Source organism: Egretta garzetta, unplaced genomic scaffold (assembly GCF_000687185.1).
Source record: "Egretta garzetta isolate BGI_Z169 unplaced genomic scaffold, ASM68718v1 scaffold509, whole genome shotgun sequence".
NCBI classification, from domain to species: domain Eukaryota; kingdom Metazoa; phylum Chordata; class Aves; order Pelecaniformes; family Ardeidae; genus Egretta; species Egretta garzetta.
The window spans coordinates 815,280-826,125 of NW_009260814.1; the positions used below are offsets into that span (position 1 = coordinate 815,280).

Here is a 10,846-nt window from a genome sequence, read left to right on the forward strand (position 1 = left end):
GGAATGCCCATGTCTTCCCAGATTACCCCCTTTGTATCTCTCCTCTCGTGTGTTATTTAATTGGGTGACGATCAGTAATGCTTTCTCCTTCAGCAACTGTCTTATTTATCTGTTCTCTTATAGGGAAATCTGGGCTCGGTTTTTAGCTTTTGAAAGTAACATTGGTGATCTAGCTAGTATACTGAAAGTTGAAAAACGGAGGTTTACAGCATTCAAGGAAGAATATGAGGGCAAAGAAACAGCTCTGCTGGTCGACAGGTATAAGTTCATGGATTTGTACCCTTGCTCTGCTAGCGAACTGAAGGCCCTTGGTTATAAGGTAAGAACAATTAATTTTACTGTTATTCTTTTCAGCCCTAGCAAACTTAAGCAATTCCTTGTTTAGGGCTTGCCTTACACTTTTTTTCCTTGGTGGAAAAGCGGGTAAAACAGGGCTGGTATGCTGCCCCCTCGTCTTGTTGGGCAGCAGCATTGTTGGCCAAGGGCAGAAAGGAGCAAGGAACGTGACTAACAGCTGCAACTTCACATATTCGTATTGACCTCACTGTCCCATGGAAAGGTCGATGTGTTTAATGCCGTCACCACTCAGCTACAGGCCTCCACTTAAACCCAAGCTCCTTCAAAAACCAAAATGCTTTACGGAAGTTTGTAGAATCAGGTCATCTGTACAAAACATCGCTGGCTGCCCTTCCACTCCAGTTGGCAAAACTCCACTCCCTTCCTCGAGAACCGTATCAAAACAGACACACTGCAGTCCCCGTGACTGCTGCAAATGGCTCAGGAAAATGATCTGTAGAGATTAGTGGCTGCCTGCTTTTTTTCACTTATTATGGCTAAAGCGCTTTGGTGCTGCTATTCGGAATTTAAAGTGTAGGCCAGACACCTGTACCCGGTGGTCTCCCATCTTATTTCTGACCACACATTTTAACTACTATTTTAGTCACATGGAAGGCCATAAGACTTCGGAAAACCATTGGAACAGAATAAAATGTTGATTTTATTTCTTTTTTTTTAAGCATGATGGAAAGTAGGCTGCCAGAGAAGCAGAAACAGCTCTGCTGGAGGAACTGCTCTTTCCCATTTGCATGAACAGGAGGAAGAGAGCCTTCAGTTCATGTCTCAAAAATAGTGCCTCAGCTTCCATTTATGTCTTACACAGAAAAGTAATTTTTGAAAAATACAGAAGTCATCAAAGTTAGCAAAGCAGCTGAACTGTGGTCTTCACACAGTTGTAAAATAATCCGATAGCTGGAAATACGAGTCACGCTGAGCCATGGAATTAACGCAATCGGGACAAAGTTATTTTGAAGTTACAGGTGCGCTTACAAGAGAGTACGCCTTGACAAACGCACGTGAGCTGGTGCGTACCTGAGGTGATTCAGCCCTTGGGCTGATTTCTGTTGCCTGTAACATGCCAAAATGTAATCCTCTCTGAACCGATGCTTTGCATGCCTGCTGACTGCCTTATGCTTTATTTCTTTTCCAGCTAAAGCAATTTAGGCAATGAAATGAGGGAGAAGTGATAGTTGTGAAGGCCTAATGGCCTGCACCTGTTCACCTAAATATTTTTAACCTAAAAAAAGGAGCCACTCAAAAATGACAAATACAGTCCCATTCGGTAACAAGAAGTGTTTCCACTCCCAGCTGGGACACTGTAGGGCTAAAATGTTTGATGAAAATGTGCAAGTTTTGCCCAGATGGTCTTCTGAGAGGACATCGGAAATTATAATGATGACAGAGCGAGAATAAGCGACCCGTCTAGAGCGATGGTTTGTTCTGTAATTTAAACAAGCACTGTGATCTTGCCAAGTTCAGTGCTCTCTAACTGGCTTTCGCAGGACGTCTCCCGTGCCAAGCTGGCAGCTATAATTCCAGACCCTGTGGTTGCACCTTCCATCGTGCCTGTTCTCAAAGACGAAGTAGACAGAAAACCTGAATATCCAAAACCAGACACTCAACAAATGATTCCATTTCAGCCAAGACACTTAGCACGTAAGTCAGATGTTCACTCGGAGGTGGCTGTATTTCACCTGGTGGCAAGTTATTAACCTGTGTGTTTAGCAAACCTCATCACAGAGGCTTTCCTAGTCTTCAGTCATCTAAACATGTACTTACATTTTAGGCTGTTATTTAATTGGATTGCTAAAGGCATATATATTTTACGTAATGCTAAGGTCAGATGGAAGTAAGTACAAGTAGTCTGGGGTCTGGTAAATGGTAATAAGCTGTTATACACCCTGCTTATAGACTCCAGATCACTGACTAAACAGTATGTAACTAGTAGAGGCAAAATTGACGGGGTAGTAATTATTTGCATCAAATAATAGCACTGCCAAAGCAATTCAAGTCTAGCTGTCTTGCGCTGGCTTCATAGTTTTTCTTCCCACAGCTCCAGGTTTACATCCCGTCCCAGGTGGTGTATTTCCTGTTCCACCAGCAGCTGTAGTTCTCATGAAGCTCCTGCCACCTCCTGTTTGTTTTCAGGTTTGTTTTAAGGAATTATGAAAACTTCAAAAAATTGTAGAAGAGATTCTGTTTTAACAGAACCACAGAATCTATCACTCTATTGGAAAATGATCTTCTAAACTTTTTTTTTTTTTGGATACCAAATCAGGGTCCCTTTGTTCAAGTGGATGAGCTCATGGAGATATTTAGAAGATGCAAACTGCCAGACAGTAAGTTACTTGTTCGCTCTGGAGTCTGTGATAGTGCTGCATATGACTTTGTTTTGCATACAGATATTGCTGTCTAAAATCCAGCCCTCAGTTACTGATGTGTAATTATTGTTTAAGAGTGTACTGCTGAATTGGCTATGTTTGTAGGTTGGAATCTACAGAGACACGTTTGTACATTTAACTGTGGGGAGGTCAACAAAAAGACAAAAAGGTGAAACTCACCAACCACTACTCTAATAACATTTTAGTGGTAACCATTAAAAGAAAGAAATGGGAGATTTTCAGCATGTCCTTTAAAAGAAGCAAGGGATTATTTCTAGCAGCATTGTAACTGTAACATTAAATTACAAATCTGCAGTATGCTAAGTTCATTGGTAGGCATCACGCTGTTGCAGTGCTTGAGAACAATTCCGGAGCAGTGTGTTCTGCGCTCCTACAAAGAAGGTAGTGTTCAGAAATACAAAACCAGGGCAGATCCATACTCCGGGCTTCATGGAAACTAGGGCAGGTGATAATATGCTACCTTTCACCCCCCCCATTAGTTTAAGGAGCAAATGATCAGAGAGAACGCAAGCTAGGATTTAACTTCTTTTAGAGTGAAAATAAAACATGATTTAAATTATATGTGTATTTAATTGAAATAAAAAATGTATTCTTGACGCTTTCCCTGTTGATAAGCAGAAACGAGCTTGCTCTGCATGCTTTCTGATGAGTCAGGAACTAGCTCTACTGTCTCCCCATTAGGCTCTCCTGGTTTATTACGCTTGCAAATGACCTCAGTACTTGTGTAAAGGGAGGTCTCCAGCTGAAGCAGCAGTATTTACTTTATAATTAGTGTTTGCTATAGCTCTGAGTTTTAGACAGTCGAGACTGAGTTCTTAACGTTTGTAGGCAAATAGGGTAGGAAAATATCTCATGTTCCAGAAATCTCCACAGCGTATCTATCTTGGTGTTCCTGTTTACATGCTTATTTCTAATCAGGGAATGAAGCTTCACAGATTAAATTAATCTTTTTCCTCTTTCTAAAGCTGTTGATGAAGCTGTACGAATAATTACCGGAGGCCTACCTGAAATAGCTGTAGAAGGCAATGGACCTGTGGAAAACAACGCTATGCTCAATAAGGCCGTTAAGAGACCACATGAAGATTCCGACGACGATGAGGAGAAAGGATCTGTAGTTCCCCCTGTACATGACATTTACAGAGCACGACAGCAAAAGAGAATCCGGTGAAACAAGTTCGGAGTTCTACTGTGATAGACAAAGACTTGCATTGAGTCCGTCAGTCTCTTAAAAGTCAAGCATTTAAAAGGGACAGCTGCAAACAAAAAAAAAAAAATCTTGAAAATGGTTTTGTTACTGTGGTGCCTCTTCTCCCAATATGGTTCTTGATCCGAAAACAGCCAGAACAACCTTAGAATGTGCTCTGAACAAAACTAGGTTTTCAAAACCAAAAGTGCAAAATGTCAAAACCGCATTTTGGTCTTCAAGGGTGTTCACATCTACCACTTGAAATCTTGTGGGTTTTCAACAGTTTTATTTTAAAAACTGGATGGCTTATACTTGTGAAGCATTTTTAATTCACATTTTCTGGAAGACCGTTGTTCTCAGTTTGTTCATGTAGTGTCCTGCCTTATTGTTCGTTTTTATTTATGGCAGAATGTATGGAATCTGTTTTGTAGTTGAAAATGGAAAAAAAACATTCCTTTAAAATAAAAGGATATCCATAACATCATGCCTCATTCTGGTTTTATTCAAACACAACAAGTTACTTCTTAAATATGACTCAGCCACTTCAAAAGCGATGTTAATAAGACCATCACAGGAGATTGATCAGAGCATACATATTAGAATTAGCTTTTTTCCATTTTTCTAGAGGATACAGTATACTTTTGCTTTTAATTCCATGACTGTTTAAAGAAGACAGCATCGTAAGACAAACTCGGTACATATTTCTAATGTGGATTGTCCAGGAGTACTAGCTAACGCAACCTGGTCCTGGATAACTGCATTGGTCTTCCACTTAACATACAAAGCTAAATGTTAATATATCAGCTACATAGTTTAACCTGTTATGTTTCAAACAAGCTAACAAAAACACTAGATAAACTTTCAACGCAGTTTTCTATGCATACTTTAGATTTTAACTTGTAATGGACTATTCAGAACTGCACTCTGATAAGGCCATAAGAACCCCCGCGGACTACAGGAAATTCAATTACTCAGACAGGTTGAAAAACATTCCTGCCACCAGCAGTATCGATGATTGTAGGTCAGTGCTCCTATCGCCCATGCTACAAGGTGAAACAGGGTATGTGTAACCGTATAAAAGTTCACGTGGAGGTAGGGTCTGGCCTTATCAATTCTAGAATTTCTTTTCTGCATTGCCACTTAATCGTATCTCCCTATTTCTTTTAAAGGGGATGTAGAGAAACTATTTGTCAACCACCAGCCTTAAGAAAACAACCTGGGAAAAATCACTAACTGCACTTGTGGGCATTTCTATTACAGACTGAAAGGCCTACAGCACCCGCCCCCGCGGTCCTCATCCCCACCGTGTGTGCCTCCAAAGGAGACCGGAGCCAGAGGTGGGCACTGCGCTTTTTTCCCTACGTGAAGCCCAAGGATCAAACCCCTGCTGCGAGGAGGGATGGGACTTACTGTATCGGCCCTGCGAGCAATAAGCATGCGCTAGCGGCGGCACAGTCCACGCTTCGATGTCAGAGTAAGCAGGAGTTGGCTGTCATGGCCATCTGGACCCTGAACTGCAGAGCCGGGAGCAGCCACCTCCTAAATTAAGCAAGTACAATTTTATCTATTGATAATGCAGTCCCATTCATTCTGGCATCAGCCACATATTTTGCAAAGCCTTTTCTAAGTAAGTTGCTTCACCATAGTGGTGTTGAGATCACCCCCTACAGCATCTAAGCTTTCGCAGTATGCATAATTCACAGGGGCCTTTAAAGGCAGCTTCTAGGCAATACTAAAATAGAAAGTAACAGCAGCAATTTATAACTTCTGCAACTCTCATTTCACAAAACCAGCTTTGTCTTGGTTATTTTTTTTTGTATCTCTAGCAATAATGTTTCTGGTAGCTTTTTTGTTAGGCAGACCACTGAATTAATGTGTTTGGAGCTGCAGAGCTACAGGCTGTGTTTTGAGGTGGGTCCTGCACTAATAACAAAGTACAGTAAGCAGCTGCTGCAATCGTGAAGACCTCTGTAGTATCCTTTGCAGATTCAAACAATGCACTAGACCACACCAAAAACCCACTCAGAACTTTTTTTTGTCTGGCTAACCAACCTACTCATTTTTGAGTTATCAAAGAAAGATCCAAAGACAGACATTCATTTTACTATCCAAGTCCATTTAGCCAAGAGAAAAATCACTTGTCTCAACTGGTGATCTCTTACAGGGTTTTGTTGGTGGTTTCTTTTTCTTTCCCAGGGGGAAAGGGGGTTGTAATGACTGAGAAAAGACTTGTTTTATAGTTGCATAGGCTAATATGGAATAAAAGGTCTTACTTTTCCCACTTTCCTCCGAACTCCCAGTCAGTGCAGCTATATCCACACTGACATTTAAACGGAAACTGGAAAGGGAAGCATCAACACAGCTTCATAATCAAGAGCTTCCTTCTAGAAGCTCTATTATTTTGGTTGACTAGTTGATGAGTAAAATGCACCTGGATGTTAGGAATAAGAGGGCCCGTTTTACTTATTTTACCTAACTTTTTTTTTTTTTTTTTTTAAGACAACACCACATTCTCTTTTGGATAGTCTAGCACCTGGGCCACTTAAGTGTTTATAACTATGAACATTGCTTTCATAAAATCATCAAATTTTGATTACCGTACTACAGCGTTGTGCTCAACTAGAGGAAAATTTCAAACATACTTACCTCCTAGCTGAGTTTGAAATTGCAATAAGGCTGTAAGATCACTGAGCTCTTCCGTGAACACTCATCTCTACAACATGTAGCTAATTGAATTCAAGACCTACAAATATTTTAAGTTTCAAGACAGGCTCTACAAATTGAAAAAAATCTTCTACTGAAAATATTCCCTGTATATTCAAACTAACATTAAATCATTCACTTCTCACAGTACGTTAAAATCACTTATACTTCCGATAGTGCTCTGCACTTCCTGGATATTTTTGAAGACATGGTTGAATATGCAACCATCTCCAGTTGTAGTTTTAAAAAAGAAGTAAAATTTTCAGCCGAAAGGTTCACACACTTTAAATCCATCTTCTGAAAATGACAAAGATTTACTTTAAAGTTAGTATTTCACATAAAAAGGAGTAAACTACTAGCAAAAAAAAGGTAAGAAATGCCACTTTTATCAAAACATTTTAGCTCTGCCCTTCTGAAGTCTTTACAAGAGATAAATACAGCTGCAATCTATAAGATTGCCACCTTTGTAAGTACTGTACATAGCAGAGGACAGTTACCCAATAACCAGAAAATTTGCTACAAAAATATATTATGTGTTTTGTAACATCTGCAGGTAAACAGCAAAAAAATGCTATTAAAAATGCATTAAAATGCAGAAAAAACTAGGAGCCTACCATACTAACCATAATGTTACAATAAAGTGCTGTTTGGCTTTGTTTTTTGCCTGTTAAAGTTTCTCTTATCTAGAATTTTAGCTTTTCTTCTTAAGTCTTTTTTTTAAAGCCAAATCACCCCTTCTGGGAAGGACCATTGCTAATCTGCTCTGGATTAATTAAACTAAATTCACAGTAAATTAGAGTAAAATGCCCTAAAATGAGCTACTTAAATGCAAAGTTTGGTTCTTAAATTTGTCCTACCTACCATCAGCTCAAGAATCTAAAAATTGCAGCCAGAAAACTACCAAGACACCCCCCCCCCAGGTTGCATACTTACATTAAAAATGCATATCTCTCTCATCGTTCATTTCAGAACCCCTTTTGCATCTCATGTATTTTCCTCAACAATCATCACTAGTGAATTAAAAGGAACCAGTATTTACATGGAAAGCTGTTTTCCTAGACAATATTGGTGCAATTTTTTAAAATAGCTGACAATACCATAGTGGTAGCACACAAACTGGTTTTATGATTCTTCGGACTTCCCTACAAGTTGGGATTCTTCCTTAGTCAGTATTTTGCCAAGGACTGCATCATAGTAAGGGCTGAAGACCATTTTGTTGTAGTTGACAAGACGAACATACTTGACAGCAATCTCTTCCAGCTCTCTCTGAATAGGGCCTAATCCTCCAGGAATAGCAGGTAATGATTTCTGGTGACTAGATGCAAGGTAGTTCTCCAGAAACTTTTCAATTCGAGAATCTGGAAAAATTGGACCAAGGGGTTTGGTTTGTTTCCAAAAGAGACAGTCAATTGGAAATAATGTACTCTCACGTAAAATACAGAAAGCCTGAACAAGGTAAACAAGGTAGTTGAAACATTAAACGAGAAACACCATGCACGACACACCACCAACAGTTTTACAAAGACAGACAGATGAGCGGTCACTTGGGAAGAGAGCATTTTTGTCAAAGCATACCTATCAGCTTGCATATGGTGTTATCCGGATTGGCCACTGCTTGGATTTGCCCTTTAAGTCCAGTCTCTCTCTCAGCTGAGAACGGTGTAAACCCGTGCTGGGAAAGGCAGCTGTTAACTTCAGCACACACCTTTTCACCAATGGTAGCCAAAGATTCCTGCAGGTTAAAGGAGCTACAGAACGTGGAGCAGAGCATTACTTAGCTATACGAGTTATTTGCTTTTTTCCCACCTTTTAAAAATAAACTATCCAATTACAGTTGCCTTATTTATCAAGCATAATGGAAGAAGCGTAATCCAGATAAAGCCAGAACTATAAAGAATAATACATTTTATATATATACGAAAAATAAAGTTGAGCTATAAAACAAGGAGGTAGGATAGCGTTAAAGACTTCCAGCCTGAGCAATCCGTACAAATCAGAGCTGACTTTCTGCCTACAGAGACAGCTCTGACTAATGCAAAAAACAACAGTTATCAACCCATAATGTGCACAGCAGTCACTCTACATCTGCCAGCAGCCTACTGTACCACGCTCAAATTCTCGAGGGAGCCCGGCCCAAACTGTGAGCGTGGTTAGCTGCTTGTACTCTCGTGTGCCAACCAGGCGCCATGAATAACACACTCTGAAAAAAGGAGCATGTACATATCAGAACAAAACAGAGCAAAAAAAGACAGCTCTGTCTGAGTAAGCTGAATAGAAATTCTCAGCCTAGGCTCATAAAAAGCCCTCATCACTTCCTCTACGTACTCTGCAGTCCACAGCCAGAGAGGCTTAAACTGATTATTTACTGAGGTGAAAACAGAACTACCCCTGCCTCGGCGTGACTGGGATTACTCGATACTCACGGAAGATGCATTCCTGTCAGCAGCACCTTGACAATGGTTTTGATTTTCTCAGCAAATCCAGGCATATCAACGAGTGCCGAGCCTGCCGCACTGAACGTGACCAGAAGGACAGTCCCAGTCAAGAGGAGCTGCTCCAGCTCCAGCTGGATTTCCTGAAAGCGGGTCTGGTCCATTAGCACTGTCTGCAAAGAAGGAAGAAGCCAGCACAGAATACAGTCAGAATGCTGGGCTGTGAAGTGACCTTGTGATGCTGCCCTACTCACGCAGTGAAGGTAAGACAAAGACACAGGAAAGAGCAACACGTGCTCAGCAGGCAAGTAACAGGAACAAACTGAAAAGAATTAATTCCTCTTTTCCAACTAAGCAAGTTTCAATACTGAAAAAAAGGTATCTGTTAGAGGAGCTATAAGAACTCTCAATCTAGAGATGAATGTTTTAGTCTTCTAGTTGTTGCAAGGCTACAATTCCAAACAGCTTCTGTTACATCCCAGAAACAGAAAAGTAGAACAAGCACAGAAATCAATTTTTCTGCTGAATACCTACTTCTGGAAAAGGCCTGTTTATATGATCCCACTTCAGGAGCTTCAGATAGGCGTGATTTTGTACAGCCGTGGAGCACAAGGCAGAAGCTCCACCAGTGGCACCATCGCTACAGTGGGGAGCCAACATTTCACATCTCAGCTTTGCGAGATCATCTGCTGCTTCTTGCAACCAGCTTGTGACAAGGTCTAAAGAATCTGGAAGAGCAGGGGGGGAAAATAAAAAAATCTTGTTACGAAAATTCCTTTGCAAAGTTAGGTTTTTCCACCCGTAGTTTCCAAATAATCCCATTAGTTACTGTTACTAATACCCATGATATCAATTATTGACATGCATTTCATTTATTGCATTAAGCTGAACATCTAAACCAAAATTAAAACCACACAGCTACAGGAAATTGGAGGTGAGGTGATGCTATCTAATTATGCCCTACACCATATTGAAATGAAACTAAACTCCAGTGTACTAACTGCAGAACTGTTGTTCCGGCAGATTTTTTTCAAACAACAGTTTTGGGGCACAAGCTGTCATTTACCGTATGAATGCTAGAACTTACAAAAAAAATCCTATTTCTTTTCATGATCTACAAGCAAACACACGGAGTTTACTGGGAGGTCAGAGGGGAAGAAAGAAAGGAACAAAGTCATACTTGGCTGTTTCTCAAGAAACTCCTGAAACTTCTTTCTTTCATATTCAGCAGACTGCTGCATTAATTTTGGCCTAATACTACTGACAGCGAAGTTTGCCATATCCATTTTCATTAGGTCTAACACAGAGAAAATTGCTCTAAACAAACAAACAGAAAAAGTTATTCAAGGCTGCAGATGTTTAAGAGGTACTATTTACAAGATTTATTACAGATTGTTGAAGGAAAGAGAGAAAACATGCATGGGAAACATTAACAGGGTGCTTAACAATTTAAGAGCATGAGACAGAGAGAAAGCTTGAGCAAGCGTGTACATGCATGCATGTGCCTCTTCAAGTAGAAAGTAAAGTTTGCTCTCCTGTAAAAAAGCCTCCGTGGAATTAACTTGACTAGCTCCGTCAATTTTATTTCCCAGGATGTGCAATATCATATGTTGAATACATAAAAACATGTCTGGATTTCTAAACTTGCATACTACCTCTGCTGGCAGCCTGTAAAGCCAACCTCAGCGGGAAGTGAATAATCAGACCCAAGGGGGAAAAAAAAGAAAAGGAAAAGAAAAAAAAAACCACCAAAGAAAAACACCTTTATTTCAAAGCAACCCAATTCA

General features: G+C 40.2%; 2 protein-coding genes across 6 annotated transcripts in view; one reads left to right on the forward strand and one right to left on the reverse strand.

Moving 5' to 3' along the window:
- Window positions 1–5,941, forward strand: part of CSTF3 (cleavage stimulation factor subunit 3) — a 107,062-nt gene extending 101,121 nt beyond the window's left edge. Inside the window, exons 17-21 of the mRNA XM_035902319.1 lie at window positions 124–319; window positions 1,839–1,992; window positions 2,390–2,484; window positions 2,615–2,675; window positions 3,704–5,941. Of these exons, the coding sequence (XP_035758212.1) occupies window positions 124–319; window positions 1,839–1,992; window positions 2,390–2,484; window positions 2,615–2,675; window positions 3,704–3,906 (709 nt within the window). The 3' untranslated portion in view covers window positions 3,907–5,941. The remainder of the gene's footprint in view (window positions 1–123; window positions 320–1,838; window positions 1,993–2,389; window positions 2,485–2,614; window positions 2,676–3,703) is intronic.
- Window positions 5,942–6,365: 424 nt separating this feature from the next.
- Window positions 6,366–10,846, reverse strand: part of TCP11L1 (t-complex 11 like 1) — a 26,250-nt gene continuing 21,769 nt past the window's right edge. For all 5 annotated transcript variants that reach the window (XM_035902327.1, XM_035902328.1, XM_035902326.1 and 2 more), the window contains 5 exons: window positions 10,240–10,376; window positions 9,594–9,787; window positions 9,051–9,232; window positions 8,203–8,375; window positions 6,366–7,985 (listed from right to left, as the gene is read on the reverse strand). In XM_035902327.1, the coding sequence (XP_035758220.1) occupies window positions 7,750–7,985; window positions 8,203–8,375; window positions 9,051–9,232; window positions 9,594–9,787; window positions 10,240–10,376 (922 nt within the window). In that variant the 3' untranslated portion in view covers window positions 6,366–7,749. The remainder of the gene's footprint in view (window positions 7,986–8,202; window positions 8,376–9,050; window positions 9,233–9,593; window positions 9,788–10,239; window positions 10,377–10,846) is intronic.